Source organism: Nycticebus coucang, chromosome 17 (assembly GCF_027406575.1).
Source record: "Nycticebus coucang isolate mNycCou1 chromosome 17, mNycCou1.pri, whole genome shotgun sequence".
NCBI lineage: Eukaryota > Metazoa > Chordata > Mammalia > Primates > Lorisidae > Nycticebus > Nycticebus coucang.
In genome coordinates, this window is record NC_069796.1 from 88324350 (window position 1) to 88343247 (window position 18898).

Consider the following 18898-nt stretch of genomic DNA (forward strand, 5'->3'; position numbering starts at 1 on the left):
TGAGAGCAGACAGGCTGGGTGCAGTGCACTGAGGAGGGGCACCAGCTGGGCTGCGGGTGAGTGGAGGACAGGCCTCACTGGGCCTCCCAGTTCATGGACAAGAGTTTGCTTTTTTGCCTCAGAGCTGGGGACTGTCACCCCAAGGCATCAGTCAGATCTGTGATTGAGGAGATGGGCCGAGCAGGTTAGAGCAGCAAGGAGCCTTCTGTAGCAGCAGCGACATCCGTTCCACTCATTTGGGGGCCTCAGGGGACACTGCACAGAAGGGACAGCAGCCAGCCAGGGAGTCCTTAGAGGGCACTGGCCCTGTAAACCCTGTTGTCTCCATCCTGGGGACTTGAGCTCAGGTCAGAGGGTGCTGTTCTCATTAAAGAATTTATTCACTGGTTAGTCTCACTGTATCATCTCTTGAGGCCCCTTCCAATGCCACCTCTGCCGTCACCATCACAGCCCACAGCCCATAACACCCAGGGCTGGTAACCAAAGTGGGGAAGGGCAGTGGAGATGAGTCCTGGGTCCCCACTGCTTATCTCAGGTCATCCTTCAAGCCACATCAGCGTCAGGGTACCCGCAGGCCTGTGCCCAGGGATGCAGCAGAGCTTTCACCACCGTCAGAGAGGCCACTCCACTGTGAAGTCTCCACAGTCCTCTTGCTGGGAGCTACAGGTGTTGGTTTGTGATGTGAACACACACAGTCCACATCCTCGTCATGGAGTTCTGTGTGCCAGGCTTTGAGTCACGCTGCGGGACTGTGGAACAGGGAGCCCTCAGGAGGACTTGTCAGAGGAGAAGGGTTTGTGTTGGGCCCTGGAGATCTTTGAATGGATGCTTTTAGAGATCTAGTCTCAGGGTAACTGAGCCAGTCCTGGTGCTGCCAGCAGGCCTGTATTACTACACGCATGTCAGCAAATGCACCCCCAACACAGAAGCCATCTGCTTCAGAATACAGAGCTCTCAAATGACAAAATACAAGTGATTTCTGCACAAACCAGGTTCTGAGAATCCCACACCAAGGAACCCACAGCTTTTTACAAGACCCCAAAATGAAAATATTTTATTGAGCCACAAGAGGGAGCTGTTGGTTAACTTTGGCAATCCCACCTCTGCCCCAACAGGAACCGAAGGATGCCCTTGACGGTGGGTGAGTTTGATTAAGGCTTCCGGGTAGGAGCCACCCTAGCTTGACTGAGAGAGTCTAATTCAGATTCTAAGAAATGAACATTCACAAATGGCCCAGAAAATCCATGGAGCCCAGAATGTTCTGGGAATTAGTGCACACTTCATCTGTCACATGGGGGACTTGACTAGGGCCGACTCTGCATCTGACCAGCAGGTGATACCCCTGGAGGGACTGGGCAACATCTGGAGACGTGTTGGTTTGTTGTACCTGGTGCAGGATGCTACTGGCCTCTAGTGGATGGAGGTCAGGGGTGCTGTTGAACATCCTGTAACACGCAGGACATGTCCTCCCCTCAGAATTATCTCACCCAAAGTGTCCCCTGTGCTGAAGTTGAGAATCCCTGATTTCAATGTAAAAAGCAATTATCTCTCCAGGTGGGAAAGGCCTCTCCTGGCTGTGGTTTATGTGTGGCTGATCTGGAAGTTTCTGGATGTTCTCATCAACCATCAGAAGAAGCAGGTGCCCCAGCAGAGAGGACCTGCTGTCTAGTAGAAGGACTCACCCCCAACAGGTGTAGTGATGGCTGGGCGAGGCCTCCCTTTCATGTACTGTAAGTGCCTCTGGGAGAAGACACTGCCGTAGTATCACCATGTCAGCAAATGCACCCCCAACACAGGAGCCATCTGCTTCAGAATACAGAGCACTCAAGTGACAAAATACAAGTGATTTCTCTGCAAATCAGATTCTGAGAATCCCGCACCAAGGAACCCACAGCTTTTTACAAGACTCCACAACAAAAATATTTTATTGAGCCACGAAAGGGAGCTGTGAGTCCTCAGCTGGGTCAGGACAGGCCTACAGGGCCAGGGATTCTCTCATCAGCGTCTCAGAGTGACCAGGCCTCATCTGCCAGCTGAGCCCGAGGACAGGAAAATCCAAAGGCAGGTGTTGGTCCCCATGAAAACACTGCAGCCAACAGCTGGGGTGCGTGGGAAGGAGAGAACAGGGCGCTGGATGGCAGAGACAAGGGGTGCAGGAAACACCAGCGACACTGAGACCCCTACTCAGCAGCGCTTCTCAGAGAGGCTGGGGGCAGAGGCCCTCGAGGCTGTGGTGAAATACCCTCAAGCTCAGGGAAGACAGGTTTGGGCGGCATCAGGGCACGGGATGGGGCTGGGGTACAGAGGACTGGGAGGGCCAAGGAAGAGAGGATGCTCTTGGAAGAATGAGATCAAAGCCACGGGAGATGCAAACTCACAAATACATGTGTCCAACGCCAGGCTCCTAATTTTCTCAGGCTACGGGGCCTGCCATACTCATTGGTGCTTTGTAGCATCCTTTCCCCACCCTGTCACGACGGGAACGTGAACGGGAGACCCCACACACCCCTTCTTCCTGACATCTCTCACGGTAGCCACCATGTCCACACCTGGCTTCAGGTTCAGTTCCCCAACTGGTCTGGAACTACAGATTGTTCCTTCTCTTTAGCATCTTCTTTGAGTTCTCACCGTTGCCAGCTTCACCTTCTTGCTGACTTGGCCTTTTGCTGCTTAAAACAGGGAGAAAAGGTCCCCGTTGAGACGCTGGCTCGTGCCTGCGTGGCACAGCTCACTCAACTGGACTAAGTGACCAGGCCTTGGCAGGAGATCCAGACCATTTTCACTACAACATGAGTTGTTCAGACATGAAGCGCCCCCAGTTTCCCTCCCACCACCTGACGGAGGTGCCCCAGGATGGACCCACCTACTGCAGACCCTAAAGACTACAGACATGGGCCAGCTTTGGTGACAGAGGGCACTGCCCGGCTCTTCAGGCTGGACTCTAATGGGGTGCGGAGACAGGTCATAGCCCTCCTGGCCAAACAGGACCCAGTAGCAACAGGGACGGTGAGGCCAGCACTTCCCACATCAGCCGGGCCTGCTTCTCGCTCCCAAACCTGCTCCCATATGTCATCTCTTGGCTTGTCACCATAATGCCTCTGAAAAAGGTCGATTTTCCAGCCTAGACCTCAGGCACATGGTGGCTGAGTGCATGGACCATCCTCACCCACATACAAAAAGCCGGGACTCCATTGTACCTGAGTGACCCTGAGGTGTGGTCCCTGGACACAGGGTCCTCATCCTGGGGTACCCCTGGATCTCCTCTCTCCCTGGGCGGAGGCTTCTTTCTTTTGGTCCTTGGAGGCTTCTCTGTGGAAGAAGACGATCCCAGCCACACCTCTGTGACTTGAGACAAGTGACAACTTCTCTTGGCCTCGCTCCAGCCCAGCCTGACATTTCTGAACACCCTCTCTCCGTGGGCCCTGTGTGTGCCCAGTCCTTATGCTATTATATCCATTTCACTGAGAAGGAAACTGAGGCTGGGGAAGATGTCCTGTGTTCCTAAGCCTCCAAAGCTGGTAAGGAGCTAGAGCTCGGATTCGAACCCAGGTCTGCCAGGCTCACATGGTGCTTCCTTCCACACCACCCTGCTGACTTTTCAAGGCTTAATCAGTAAGAAACTGAAAACACAGCCCTGGTACAACAGCGTCTGTGTCAACACATCTGTGTCCTTACCCCACCCATGGAGGGACTCTTCCATCACCAGGTTACAACATCCTGTGGCACCACTTGGGCTGTTGCTGGCAGAGGAAGGAGGCTTAGTGTACCCATTTCATGGATGGGAAACCAGAATCAGATATGAGACACGGCCAGTGAGTGGCAGACCCAGGAACCAGAATCATCAAATGCCAGAGAGCAAGGGGCCTATGGTGTGTCCTAACTGAGCCTGGTCATTTGCAGACATACCAAGGGCAGGAAAGCCCAGAGAGGTTAGGTAGAAACCCCCAGGCCACACAGCTAGTGGTGAACATGGGAGCAGCCTGAGAGCCTCCTGCTTTAGCGCAAGGCTGCTGAGAACTCACCTGGCAGCAGCCCGCGCTTACTGGGGAGCAGTTTGCTTTCAGTGAGAGACACCTGGGCCAAAGCTGCCAGTTCAGACAGGAAGTGCTGCTCAGCCTCCTGAAACAAAAGTGGAGACATCGCTGGGCCTCCCCGCCTTCCTCCTCCTCTGTACTCCCCCCTAGAATGAAGTCAGACGCTCTGAGATCGGCTGATGGGACCCCAACCCAGAAGTCCTCCAGAGGCTCAGGAGCTGGGAGGAGGCACTTGTGAAGAAGGGAGCTGCTCCTGCCAGGCAACTGAGTCTCCATTTCACAGATGAGAACACTGAGGTGGGAGGGCCTCAGTGACCTGCTGCAGAGGTGGCAGCAGCCAACTTCAGAGTCTGGGCTCTTACCCGTCACCGCCATGGTTTAACCAGGTAGGCCTGAATTCCATGACTTATTAACTGTGACTTAGGATAGGAACCTAACCCCTGAAAGCCTCAGTTTCCCCATCTGTAACTGGCAGGTTAACAGTAACAGTAGCCACCTCCTTAGATGTTGGAGGATGACATTACACACATTAGGCTCAGTAACTGTCTATAACAGACCCTCAATAAATAAATGTCAGCTACCACTGCTGTCATTATTATAATTATTATTATTATTTTGAGACAGAGTCTCACTCTGTCACCCAGGCTAGAGTGCCCTGGCATCAGCCCAGTTCACGGAACAACCTCAAACTCCTGGGTTCAAGGGATCCTCCTGCCTCACACTCCGAAGTAGCTGGGATTACAGGTACCCACAACAATGCCCAGCTAATTTTTCTATTCTAGTAGAGACAGGGTGTCACTCTTGCTCAGGCTGGTCTCAAACTCCTGAGCTCAAACAATCCTCCCGCCTCAGATTCCCAGAGTGCTGGGATTACAGGTGTGAGCCACCGCACCTGGCCTGAGTTGTAAATTTTATTTTTTATAATTAATCAATTAATTAAATTTTTGAGAGAAAGTCTCACTCTGTCACACTGCGTACAGTGCCATGGTGCCAGCCTAGCTCACAGCAATCTCAAACTCCTAGGCTCAAGTGAGTCCCCTGCCTTGGCCTCCTGAGTAGGTGAGACTACAGGTGCCTGCCATGATGCCCGGCTCTAGTCTTTCTATTTTTAGTAGAGATGGGGTCTCTGTCTCTTGCTTAGGCTGGTCTTGAATTCCTAAACTCAAGCAATTCTCCCACCTTGGCCTCCCAGAATGGCAGGATTACAGGTGTGAGCCACTAAACTCAAGCAATTCTCCCACCTTGGCCTCCCAGAATGGCAGGATTACAGGTGTGAGCCACTGTGCCTCCCCGTCCCTGCCATTCCTACTGTCACTGTCACTATTGCCTGGTGGGACACACGCCAAAAGGGCTGGCATCGTGTTAAATGTTTCCATTCTGGAAAATTCGATTGTTTTTTAAGGGCCATCACTTTGCTTTATCACTTTGCACCTTATAATCTCTAAATAATGAGATTTTCCTGTGATGAAATTGTCATTTTATACCATGAGGACTGAGCCCTGTACATTTCAGATGAAGTGCAAACCTCAGTGATGGCCAGCACTGCCTGGGTGACACAGAGATCAGCCCTGACACTGAGGCACTCCCTGGAGGCAACGTGCACACAGGCCAAGGCTCATATCTCTGTGTCAACAGACATGGGACTGACATAGCCCTGCCTGCCCTCTGAGAGCTCACAGTTCTGCAGCAAGACTCAGCAGTGCAACCTTGCCAGACAGGGGAGACGCAGGGTCCCTCCACATGGCCTTGTGGCTGACCCGTGGCACAGGGCTGGCCCTTTGCCATATCTACTCCCTTTTAGCTACTGCCCTTCAGAGGCCCCTTTCTGTAACTTGTACCTGCAGCTGGGTCTCAAACTGGGCTTCCAGAAGGTCCATAACCCTTGCCTGGTTCTTCCGGGCGTCCAGGCGCATCTGCTGGTGCACAGGGAACTGTGCCAGGAACCTCTTCTGCTGGGCCAGCATCCTGGGGGTGGCATGGCGGGCAGTCAACGCTGCCCAGGATGACAGGGCTTCCGCCCCCAGCACAAACCTTCCCCAAAGTCTGGTGAGTTGAGGCAACTGGTGGCCATCAGCTGTCCTTGAGCCCTTGGAGCTCTGAGAAAAGCCTGGCCATCATGGGCAATTCACTGGGACACACATGCTCCAGCCCCAGCTCCAGGCCCCGCAGCAGGCTGACTCATCACAGATGGGGACACCCTATGACTGATACTTGGCAGTGTCCAGAATCCTGCATGCACATTTCTCATGTGATCTTCCGAGTGGCTTGGTGGCACAGGAAAAACAGAGTAGAAAAGTAAAAGGGAAGGAGCCCCGAGAGGTGGGGCTGTCCTGAGGACTGGCAGCTGCAAAGAGGCTTAGCTTCTGCAGAGAAAGCAATCTTATCCCCCAGGGAGGAACCTTCTCCTCCAAGGACCAGAGGCCTACCAGCTACCCAGCCCTGATTTTAAATTTCAGAAGGGCCCCAGCCCCTCCCTTATAAAACAGGAAACTTCCTCATATGCTGAGAATTCCTGAACTTGGCAGGCATCCAGTTACTCTGAGCGGTGAGGCCTGGAGCTGGGACAGAGGCCATGTCCCTGACCCCCAGGAGCACCCTCCTCTCTCTTGGGAGCAAACTCCCTTCCCTCCCTCTTTGGATACCCTCACTTCCTCAGCTATCTTTCCTCTGGCCCTCGATAAAGATCCATCCACACTGTTTCCATTACTGCTCCCTGCCGTCTTTCTTCTAATCTTTTAGGACAGATTTTCTGAAAGGGGCACCATTTTTAGACCTGAAGGCAGAAGCTACCATAGGCGGCTAGTGTTGTTCCCAGGGGTACAACAATGCCTCCTTGCTTTTGCTTCATGCTGTCTGCCAGTAATACCTTTCTCTTCTTTGTCTGTGCCCTGCAAACTCCTATGCATCCTACAATACCCCGTCATCCCTCCATCTGCTCATTCATTCATGGGTTAAGAGTATGTGACCTGCCAGGTGCTGCACTGGATTTGAGATAGGTGTGAGTAAAAGACTCACAGCTCCTCAGGGAGCTCTGCTTTGAGCTGGGGAGAGGGGCAGATATTGAATGACTATGTGATCTTAGGTCAGTGCTCTGTGTACAGTCTGCCCCATACCCTCAGAGGCCGAGTTTCACTGGAAACTGTGCCTGTGAGATCAGGAGATGACGCAGGGAGGGAAGGGTATCCACAGCTTTGGGTGAGCCCCCAGGTCTTATGAGACGGGGTCATGGACCTCTCCCTACCCCCACAGGCTTCGCTTCCTTCTTCCATGAACCAGGGTGGACCAGGTGGCTACTGCGGCCCCCTGGATCAGAGTGGGAGGGAGGGATCGGCTCCTCCTCTTGGACTACCTGAGTCACAGGGAAGCCCCTGGACCATATTCATTCATAATAACCCTGCAAGGTGGGGAGGGAGAGGGCTAAAAATTCACATTCCTGGGCTCCCCTCAAATTCCCGGAGTCTGAAGCTGTGGCACTCAGAATCTGCCAGTTAGAAGGAAGGCCAAGTGATGCCTGTGTCCCAAATCTAAGGACTGCCTGTTCCATCATTTGCTAGATGCACAGGACATTGGGGTGAGTTCAGTCCTTGCCACCCAAGAACAGGGCATTTGCTGACTGTTGATACTGACCATCAGAATTTATGGCGGGGCTGGGGGTTGGATGCTGGAGTCAGTCTAACCCAGGGGACACTACAGTTCTTATTTCCTACACAGGATGAAAGGTGAGGGGCTGGAATGGCCCTGTGGCCTGTGGCAGGGGTGGGACGTCAGCGCAGTACCTGGCCCCATTACTGCTGTCTCACAGCTTGTGAGTCTCTCCTCCAGGCTGAGCTCCCGAGTGGCAGAAACTGTCCCTAGTACCTAGTTCAAGGCCAAGCAAAGAGCAGTTGCTTATCAGGGGCACATCTGAGCTATGCCCATAGGCCCACAGACCCTCGGAGGTCACCTGCACTCCACCGACAGCTCCCATCATGCCAGTGGATACTTGCACTAAGCATCTGTGCTTACATTTTAGGGCATCTGGCCTGCTGGGGGCCAGCTGGACACGTCCAGGACAGACCCTCTAGCAGTGTGGATGGGAGCTGTAAATTCCCTCCCCTCATAGCCCTTTGCTGGGAGCTGTGCCCCTTCTAAGGGCCCCATGGAGACTCCTCATCACAGGACTTACTGGGTTTTCCCAGTTGGGCACCACATCATGACACCCAAAGATGGCCACGCCCCATGCCCAGGACCTGGGAAGACTATGTTACGTGGTAAACAGGATATGATGGCTGTGACTAAGAGCTTAAGATTCGGAGATAAGCCTTGGTGATTGGGGCGGGGTCCAACCCAAATCAGTTGTCCTGAAAAGCAGAGGAACTTCTCCAGGAGGAGGAGGGGGGAGGTAGCCGAAGAGATTCCAGCTGTGAGCAGGATTTCATGCTCTGGCTGTTCCTTGTTGAAGGGGTCATGCAAGGACCAGAGAGGGGCCTCTAGGGCGGCAGGGCAGCCTGTGGCTGCTGGTGCCTCTGAGAGCACAAGGACCTCAGCTCTCCCAGGCCCTGAACGTGCTCAGAAGCAGATCCTGCCCAGATCCTGAGGAGAGTCAGCTGGTTCTCACCTTGATTTCGGCCTTGAGAGACCCAGAGAAGCCAGGTGAGCCAGCCCCAACTTCTGGCCTACAACACTGAGATAATCCGTTTGTGTGCGGCTCGACTGTGATGGTCACTGTTACAGAAAACACCACTGGCTCCTCACGTCCCTGCCCTTCACCACTGTTTCTGGGGTCACCACCTACACTCAGATCCCCGTCTCAAGGTCTGCTTCTGAGAGTATCCAAGAATGAGTGAGGGGGGAGGTGTGGGTCAGGGTTGTGAATGCCACTTAAACCTGCAAATGAGCCACTGTCACACCTGTGGGGCTCAGGGATTGGCCCCAGGTGCTGCTGCAGGTGTTGAGTGGGGACCACAGAGCAGGATAAGGCTCCTGGGTTTCCACGCGGCGTGGGGGAGGCAGATGCTGGCCACGGCAATGAGCAAATGTGTGCAGTGACACATGCTTACGTGCAACATGGAGGGGTTGAGGACGTCATTGTGTGGAAGACCCCCCCAAACCAAAGTGCAGACCTCACCTCTGGTGGACAGCCTGGGAAGCTTCAAGAGTTCCACCTGCCAGCTTGCTCCCCAGCGAAGCACTACTGAAATCTTGCTTTTTCCGAAGCTTGTAATTTTCCATTCTCTCACCTAGACCAAGGAACACATGACTTTCAATTTGTCATTTGGAGGATGGACTGTGGTGGGTCTGGGGCAGGGGCTGGAGTTTGGGAAGAGCAAGACACAACTCCTCTTGAAGGGTGTGGTGAGTGAGGGGACCCCGTGGCCTCTGACACAGGCCGGGCATCACAGGAGGAAAGTATCCTAGTGCCCTCTGCCCCTCTGCTCCAGCCCCAGCCAAGAAAGATCCTCACTAAGAGAGTACCAAGAGGGCTCACAAAGCCGCAGCAAACAGGGAAAATGATTCTCCAGAGTGCAGTGAGCCTCACGAATGTTAGTGCCTAAGTGAATCTTTCCAGGGCTCTGGGAAGTCTGGCCTCTTAGTCACACCCCACTTCTTGGAGCCCTTTCCTGTCTGCAGATTTAGCTGCTAATGGTTTTTAGAAAGTTTAAACCTAAACTGACAAAGTGCCCTGGGTTGCCCAAGACAGGCTTCGTTTGAATGCGTCGGCCCAGCATAGTTATTAACAGTACCCCCTCTGCTCTTGAGATGTCCTAGCTTGACAATAACCTATCCCTGTGGTCCCCAACCCCCAGGCTGTCGATCAGTAGTGGACTGTGCCCTCTTATGAACTGGACCATCTAGCAGGAGGTGAGAAGTAGGCAAGTGAAACTTCATCTGTATTTAGAGGGGCTCCCCATGGATAGCGTCCCCACCTGAGCTTCATCTCCTCTCAGATTAGTCACGGCCTTAGATTCTGATAGGAGCACAAACCCTACTGTGAACTGCACACAGGAGGGATTGAGGTTGTACACTCCTTATGAGAATGTTATGCCTCCAACCCCCTCAGCATTAGAAAAATTGTCTTCCACAAAATTAGACCCTGGTGTCAAACAAGTTGGGACCACTAAACTATAGGATCAGCTTCTTCGAGGCACTTCTCAACTGGATAACCCAACCCACCAATGAGTAGACCCAGGGAGCTGTGCCAGGAAGCTGCACACTCACTAGCTACAAGACCACGATGGTGGGAGGCGCCTGTGGCTCAGTGAGTGGGGTGCCGGCCCTGTATACTGAAGGTGGCAGGTTCAAACCTGGCCCCGGCCAAACTGCAACAAAAAAATAGCCAGGCATTGTGGCGGGCGCCTGTAGTCCCAGCTACTTGGGAGGCTGAGGCAAGAGAATCACCTAAGCCCAAGAGCTGGAGGTTGTGGTGAGCTGTGATGCCACAGCACTATACCGAGGGTGACAAAGTGAGACTCTTGTCTCTAAAAAAAAAAAAAAAAAAAGACACAGGATGGCCACTGCTAGCATTTATAGAGAGATTTGACCAGCTGATCTCCAGGAGCAGAACATTCTATGGCTCTTAAATAGAACAGCTTACTGAATGAAGAAAAAAGAATTCATGTGGGGAAGTTAAGCTCCATCATTTCAGTGCATTTACTGCGAAATTCCTGCTTAGAGCTGGAGTGTTAAAGAAGCAGGAAATAAGGGTTGGGATGTGACGAAGGGTGAGTCCAACCCTACTCTCACAGATGGGGACAGTGAGTGGAAGGCCCAGTGAGTGGAAGCAACATGGTTCTAGAACATTCTGCATTGGCAAGCAATCATGTCTGTCAACTGCTAAACAAGCCCGGCTTTCCTTTAGAAGACGGTGGAGAATCTGTAGTTATCTGGCACATTTCCGGGCACATGCCCATAATTCTATTTGAATCTAGGCCTCTAATCCCTAGGACACAGGGAAGACAAAGGTGGCAGCTGAGTCCAGCAGAGGGAATAGCACTCAGGGAAGACTGACCTGGCCCCATGGCCCCTGTCCTTCCAGGGAGCCATTCCAACTTTAGTCCTGGGATAATCCAGGCAAAACTTTGGAGAAGGTGAAGCTTGGGATGCAGGCGAGGATGCTATAAGAACTAGCCTTCAAGAAACTGGCTTTTGAATATTATATTTTTTATATATTTACTGGACTTGGGGATTCGTGCTTTCCATGACCCCTGGATGGCCTTTTCTTTCTTTTTTTTTTTTATTGTATTAAATCATAGCTGTGTACATTAATGCGATCATGGGGCACCATACACTGGTTTTATACACCGTTTGACACATTTTCATCACAGTGGTTAACATAGCCTCCCTGGCATTTTCTTAGTTATTGTGTTAAGACATTTACATTCTACATTTACTAAGTTTCACATATACCCTTGTAAGACGCACCACAGGTGTGATCCCACCAATCACCCTCCCTCCTTCCACATTCCCCCTCCCTCCCCTCCCTTTCCCCCTTCCCCATATTCTTAGGTTATAACTGGCTTTTAGCTTTCATATGAAAGCCATAAATTAGTTTCATAGTAGGGCTGAGTACATTGGATACTTTTTCTTCCATTCTTGAGATACTTTACTAAGAAGAATATGTTCCAGCTCCATCCATGTAAACATGAAAGAGGTAAAGTCTCCATCTTTCTTTAAGGCTGCATAATATTCCATGGTGTACGTGTACCACAATTTATTAATCCATTCGTGGATCGATGGGCACTTGGGCCTTTTCCATGACTTAGCAATTATGAATTGGGCTGCAATAAACATTCTGGTACAAATATCTTTGTTATGTTGTGATTTTTGGTCTTCTGGGTATATACCTAGAAGAGGAATTATACGATTGAAAGGCAGATCTATTAGATCTCTAAGTGTTCTCCAAACATCTTTCCAAAAGGAATGTATTAATTTGCATTCCCACCAGCCGTGTAGAAGTGTTCCATTTTCTTCACATCCACCCTGGTCTTGGGATTTTGTGATATGGGCTAATCTTACTGGAGTTAGATGATATTTCAAAGTAGTTTTGATTTGCATTTCTCTGATGATTAAGGATGATGAGCATTTTTTCATATGTCTGTAGGCCGTGTGCCTGTCTTCTTCAGAGAAGTTTCTCTTCAAGTCCCTTGCCCAGCCTGCGATGGGATCATTTGTCCTTTTCTTGCTTATATGTTTGAGTTCTCTGTGGATTCTGGTTATTAAACCTTTGTCGGAGACATAACCTGCAAATATCTTCTCCTATTCTGAGGGTTGTCTGCTTGCTTTACTTACTGTGTTCTTGGCTGTGCAGAAGCTTTTTAGTTTGATCAGGTCCAAGTAGTGTATTTTTGAAGCTGCTTCAATTGCCCGGGGGGTCCTCCTCATAAAATACTCGCCCAGACCAATTTCTTCAAGGGTTTTCCCTGCACTCTCTTCTAGTATTTTTTATAGTTTCATGTCTTATGTTTAAATGTTTAATCCAGTGAGAGTCTATCTTAGTTAATGGTGAAAGGTGTGGGTCCAGTTTCAGTCTTCTGCAGGTTGCCAGCCAGTTCACCCAGCACCATTTGTTAAATAGGGAATCTTTTCTCCACTGAATGTTTTTAATTGGATTGTCAAAGATCAAATAATGGTAAGTAGCTGGGTTCATCTCTTGGTTCTCTATTCTGTTCCAGACATCTACCTCTCTGTTTTTGTGCCAGTACCATCCTGTTTTGATGACTATCGATTTATAGTATAGTCTGAGGTCTGGTAGTATAATTCCTCCTGCTTTGTTTTTATTTCTGAGTAATGTCTTGGCTATTTGAGGTTTTTTCTGATTCCATATAAAACGAAGTATTATTTTTTCAAGATCTTTAAAGTATGACAGTGGAGCTTTAATAGGGATTGCATTAACATTGTATATTGCTTTGGGTAGTATGGACACTTTAACTAATGTTGATTATTCCCAGCCATGAGCATGGTATGTTTTTCCATTTGTTACCATTTTCAGCTATTTCTTTTCTTAGAGTTTAATAGTTCTCTTTATAGAGATTTTTCACGTCTTTTGTTAGATAAACTCCCAAATATTTCATCTTTGGCACTACTGTGAATGGAATAGAGTCCTTAACTGTTTTTTCAGCTTGACTAATGTTGGTATATATAAAGGCTACCAATTTATGAATGTTGATTTTGTAACCTGCGACACTGCTTATTCTTTGATCACTTCTAAGAGTTTTGTAGTAGAATCCCTAGTGTTTTCCAGATATACAATTATACCATCTACGAAGAGTAAAAGTTTTATCTCTTCTGACCCTATATGGATACCCTAGATCACCTTTTCTTCCCTAATTGCAATGGCTAAAACTTCCATTACAATGTTAAAGAGCAGTGGAGACAATGGGCAGCCTTGTCTGGTTCCTGATCTGAGTGGAAATGATTCCAATTTAACTCCATTCAATACAATATTGGCTGTGGGTTTGCTGTAGATGGCCTCTATCAGTTTAAGAAATGTCCCTTCTATACCAATTTTCTTAAGTGTTCTGATCATGAAGGGATGCTGGATATTATCAAAAGCTTTTTCTGCATCAATTGAGAGAATCATATGGTCTTTGTTTTTTAATGTGTTTATGTGCTGAATTATACTTATAGATTTACGTATATTGAACCAGCCTTGAGACCCTGGGATAAAACTGACTTGGTCATGATGTATAATTTGTTTGATGTGTTGCTGGATTCTGTTTGTGAAGATCTTGTTGAATATTTTTGCATCTATATTCATTAGTGATATTGGTCTATAATTTTCTTTTCTTGTTGGGTGTTTTTCTGGTTTGGGGATCAGGGTGATGTTTGCTTCATAGAACGTGTTGGGTAGTCTTCCTTCTTTTTCTACATTTTGGAACAGGTTGAGTAATATAGGTACTAGTTCCTTTTTAAAGGTTTGGTAGAATTCTGATGTGAAGCCATCTGGTCCTGGGCTTTTCTTTTTAGGGAGATTTGGTGTGGTTTATGCTATTTCAGAACTTGATATTGGCCTGTTCAACATTTCCACTTGATTCTGGCTAAGTCTTGGAAGGTGACGTGCTTCCAAGTATTGGTCAATTTCCTTCAGATTTTCACATTTCTGAGAGTAAAGTTTCTTGTAATATTCGTTAAGGATTTTTTTTAATTTCTGAGGAGTCTGTTGTTATTTTGTCTTTGTTGTTTCTGATTGATGAAATTAGAGATTTTACTCTTTTTTTTCCTGGTTAGGTTAGCCAAAGGTTTATCTATTTCATTGACCTTTTTAAAAAACCCAACTTTTTGATTTATTGATCTGTTGTATAATTCTTTTGTTTTCAATTTCATTTAATTCTGCTCTAATTTTAGTTATTTCTTTTCTTCTGCTGGGTTTGGGGTTGGAATGTTCTTCCTTTTCCAGTTGCTTGAGATGCCCATTAAGTTGTTAACTTCTTCTCTTACCGTTCTCTTGAGGAAGGCTTGCAGTGCTATAAATTTCCCTCTTAGGACTGCCTTTGCGGTATCCCAGAGGTTCTGATAATTCATGTCTTCATTGTCGTTTTGTTCCAAAAATTTGGCAATTTCCTTCTTAATCTCATCTATGACCCAGCTATCATCCAGCATAAGGTTATTTAACTTGCATGTTTTTTGTATGAGTATGCAGATTCCTGTTGTTACTGAGTTCAACTTTTATTCCATGGTGGTCCGAGAAGATGCAAGGAATAGCTTCTATTCCTTTAAATTTACTGAGGTTAGACTTGTGACCTAAGATGTGATCGATTGTGGAGTAAGTTCCATGGGCCGATGAGAAGTATGTGTATTCAGTTTTGTTGGGATGAAATGTTCTGTAGCTGTCTGCTAAATCCAAATGTTAGATGGTTAGGTTTAAATCTAAAATTTCTTTGCTTAGCTTCTTGCTGGAGGATCTATCCAACACTGCCAAAGGAGTGTTGAAATCTCCGACTATTATGGAGCTGGAGGAAATCAAGTTGTTCATGTCTGTTAGAGTTTCTCTCTCTTATAAACTGAGGTGCATTCTGGTTGGGTGCACAAATATTAATAATTGAAATCTCATCATATTGAGTATTACCCTTAACAAATATGAAGTGACTATTCTTATCCTTCCTTACTTTTGCTGGTTTAAAGCCTATTGTGTCTGCAAATAGAATTGCAACAACTGCTTTTTCCTGGCTACCATTTGCCTGAAATATGGACGACCATCCTTTCACCCTGAGTCTATATTTATCTTTTAAGGTAAGATGTGATTCTTTTATGCAGCAAATATCTGGCCTGAGTTTTTGTATGCAGTCAGCCAACCTGTGCCTCTTTAGAGGACAGCTTAAGCCGTTCACATTAATGGAGAATATTGGTAAGTCAAATATGACATGCTCTGGTGCTCCGTGAAGTCAGGAGGATCCACCCAGCAAATAGATTAGTCTGGGAAGGTTGATGCCTCCTTCCCCACCTTGCACCTCTGTCACACCCAGTCACTGATAACCTTGCAGGGCTGTGACCCAGTTGCTTCCAATGAGCAGATACTCCAGGGGTTTGCACCTGCCTGAATCACAAGGAAATCTATTTCTGCTCAGCCAGGCTGCTGCTCTCTGCCTCTATCCAGCAGGGGGAATTGAGGCCTGACAAGCTTGGGTGCTTGATGGAGGCTGGGGGTATTTACTCAGTTCCAGCCCCACCCCTGATTGATGTTACTGACAGAATAGAACAACTTTGCAGGAATTTGTTTCTGTCCCTGCTAAATTCCCCTGCAGAACAGAAGCTGTTTTGAGTTCCCAGAACCTGCGCTTCAGGCCCCGTCTTTGCTCCTGCAGGTTTGTATTCAGCTAGCTGTCAGTTCTAGCCTCCTGCCTTCCTTTGTCTATATGCTGACGATCCCTGGGGGGCCGCATGCATCTTAGGCTCAGTAAAGCAGTCCTCTGGGTCAGCCCTGCCCTGGGAATCTCCCGGCTCTGTGCATACATTTTCTAGTCAGTCCCCGTGCTCCATCCAGGCCGTTACTGCCTCAGGCAAACCCTTTACTCACAGGGCCTGCGTCTTCCTAGATCTGTTCCGCGGTGGTGGCCACCTGAGAAGATGCCTGGCCTCCTCCGGTTGTCCAGAGTGACAGGGGGTGTGACTTCGGAATATCCGGGGGTGAGCCCTATTGTCACCAAAAATGGCTGCTGTTCTGCGCCTTGGGGCACCACCACTCCAGCCTGGTTCCCTCTCAGCCGACTGACCTCTCCTCACTCCCATGCCGCAGAATCAGCACTAGCCAGCTTCAGTCCAGGCCCTGTCCATACCCCTTGAGAAATCACCCAAGGATCAGGACTCCTGGGGCACAGGCCTCCAGACCTCAGAGTGAGAGTGGAGGGGAGTGCTTGGAGGTCAGAATTGTAGGTAGAGAATATATACAGGTTTATGCGTGGCAGGAGAACACCATGGCACCCTAGTAGGGGATGTAGGTCCAGTTTTTAGAAGGTCTCTCCCCTGGAGTGTAGTGGGAGGACCTTTGAACTCTGCTTGTTTGTTTGTGGGGCACTCTGAGCTGTTCTCATGGGGGAGAGGACTCCCGTCGCTTGGTGATGAATTTTGTACCTTTTGTTTGTCTCCTTGGGGTTTGCAGCTCGCGTCAGTGGGGTTGATGTGCATTCTTCAACCTTGTCTCTTGGCACAGCTCTAATCCACCAGATTACTTTCTAAATTTCTGTCCTTTAACTTTCCTTCTGGACTGGAGCCTCTTCTAGTGGTGGCACCGGACCTGGAGCCAACTCCCCCTGGCGGCTGCGGGGGAAACTTTCCCTGGGTGGAGAGGTGCGCTGGCAACTTGCTCGGCGCCCGCTGCCTTCCCAGCGTCAGCTGCGTGTCCGGGAACCGACGACGCGGGGCTACAGAGGTGATGGCAGAGCTTGCGGCTCAGGACCCGGACTGGGGCTCAGGCGGGGGCTCAGGCTGGGGCGGCCTCCCGTGGCTCCGTGGTGGATCGCTCGGAGCAGGGTCCGCCCAGCAGTCTGGAGCCCCCCTGGATGGCCTTTTCTAAGATGGGAGAAAACTTTTGAGGTCTCAGAACCATCTCAGGGTCTTTGGCCTGCTCTTACTCACAGTCACTGCAGTGGCTTCACTAAGCATTTTCCACTTCCTTGGCTACCAGAAAACTTGGAGACAAAATAATTTCCCATCTAAGTCGGCTGTGCAGGCACGTGTCCTGGATAACAACCCTACCCTGTGTCTGTCTCTCCCCGTCCTTGACCTGACTTACCTCCTCACAGAAAGTCCTATTGTGCTCTACATTCCCTTATGTGTCTCTGTAAGTGCCCTTTAAAAAGTCTTTTGGGGACAAAGCAGGGAATGAATAAATACATTAAAAAAAATTAAATCCCCCAAAATAAAATTTGAAGCAGTTGACATCCTACCCCAAAGTAAGAGCATGTCTGGTCCGTCCCTTCTGGGACTTTCTGAGCAGGGCACATACCCTGTAGGGTCTTCAGGAGCTGCAGTCTCCTCTCCTCGTGGGCCTGAGCGATCTTCCTGATGTGCTGGTAATACTCCTGCACCAGGGAGCTGACACCAGTGCTGGTCACGTGGACGCTCTCCACTGCCGCCTCCATCAGCGTCCTCTGTGGGGGGAGAGGGTAGCAGGGTAAGGACAGTGACAGCAGAGGGGACAGACACGGCAGGCACTGGGCATTCAGCGTCCTGCCTCCCCTCGTCCTGATTGGTGTCTTCCATCCGCTCCCTGACTTGGATTTGTCAGGGAGCAGAGTGCGTGGTTTGTTTAAACTAGTTGTGATCATCTTCTATTTTCCCAGGTCGTGGATGGTCTAAGCCTTCCTGTATCATCTAGTTCTGGCCAATGAAATATAATGACAGGGAAAGTCTGCTGCAGAGGCCTTCCTTTTCTGATCATTAGTGTGAAGCCACTTCCTTCTTCCTACCTGGAATGCAGACTTGGTGTACGAGGAGGCAGTGGCTATTTTAAAACTATGCAGCAAAAATAAAATAAATGAATAATAACAAGAAAGGTGGATTGGAAAGAAAGGGCCTAGCCCTTGGGCTCATTGAAGAGAGCCACTTGCCAGCCTGGGACCACCCATCTCCATATGTCTTATTTCATAGGATAAGTACTTTCTATTTATTCAAGCTTTTTTAGTAGGGCTTTCTGTTACTTGCACCTTTAAGCATTCCTAAATGATACACCTTCAGACCCAAGCAGAAAAGAGAGGACACGCTGAGACCAGTTATTATGGTGGACGTGTTGGCTGTACCATTCTTTTCTTCTTAAGATTATGGGCAAAACTCAAAAAAGTTAGACACCAGCATCCCCATTTCAAGAAATATTTATTGGATGGTGGCAGGCTTTGGGCAAGAAGAAGTAAATACCCATTTATTATTACTGTTATTTTTATAGAGATGGGGTCTTGCTATACTGCCCAGGCTGGACTCAAACTCCTAGTGTTCAAGGAATCCTCCTGTCTTGACCTCCCGAGTAGCTGGGACTACAGGCACAACCCACAGCTCCTGGCTTCCACCTATTATGGAGTAATTATTCAGGGCTGTGCTGTCTTCTCACACTCATAGTACTTTCTTTGAGAAATGTGCCTGGACATGCAGGTGTGGTGCCCAGACACAGATCAGGTCTGAGTTGGCCTTCTCACTCCCAAGCTCACTCCTGACTGCAGCTGATCCTCTCCTCTTCCTCTGCCTGTCCTCCATATCCCCAAAGAGGGCTCTGATTCTACCTCCATACCCACAAAGAGGGCTCTGATTCCACCTTTCCAGGGGCCCTGGGCTCTGGCCTTGTACTTCCCAGCAGGAGCTCCTGTCTTCTTCCCTCTCAGGTTGGCAAATCCACCTGCTTCGCTGTCCTGGCTACATCCACCTGCCTGCCCAGAGGAGTGATGTGTGTTCTCATCCCT

General features: G+C 49.2%; 1 protein-coding gene across 3 annotated transcripts in view; it reads right to left on the reverse strand.

Moving 5' to 3' along the window:
- Nucleotides 1–640: 640 nt before the first annotated feature.
- Nucleotides 641–18898, reverse strand: part of EVC (EvC ciliary complex subunit 1) — a 72336-nt gene continuing 54078 nt past the window's right edge. The window contains exons 16-22 of one of the 3 annotated variants that reach the window (XM_053565927.1): nucleotides 17455–17599; nucleotides 9142–9253; nucleotides 5873–5999; nucleotides 4023–4119; nucleotides 3198–3309; nucleotides 2549–2669; nucleotides 641–2038 (exon numbers count right to left, since the gene is read on the reverse strand). In XM_053565927.1, the coding sequence (XP_053421902.1) occupies nucleotides 2585–2669; nucleotides 3198–3309; nucleotides 4023–4119; nucleotides 5873–5999; nucleotides 9142–9253; nucleotides 17455–17599 (678 nt within the window). In that variant the 3' untranslated portion in view covers nucleotides 641–2038; nucleotides 2549–2584. Of the gene's footprint in view, nucleotides 2670–3197; nucleotides 3310–4022; nucleotides 4120–5872; nucleotides 6000–9141; nucleotides 9254–17454; nucleotides 17600–18898 lie in introns of all 3 variants that reach the window. The other 2 variants (XM_053565928.1, XM_053565926.1) reach the window with 2 other exon arrangements.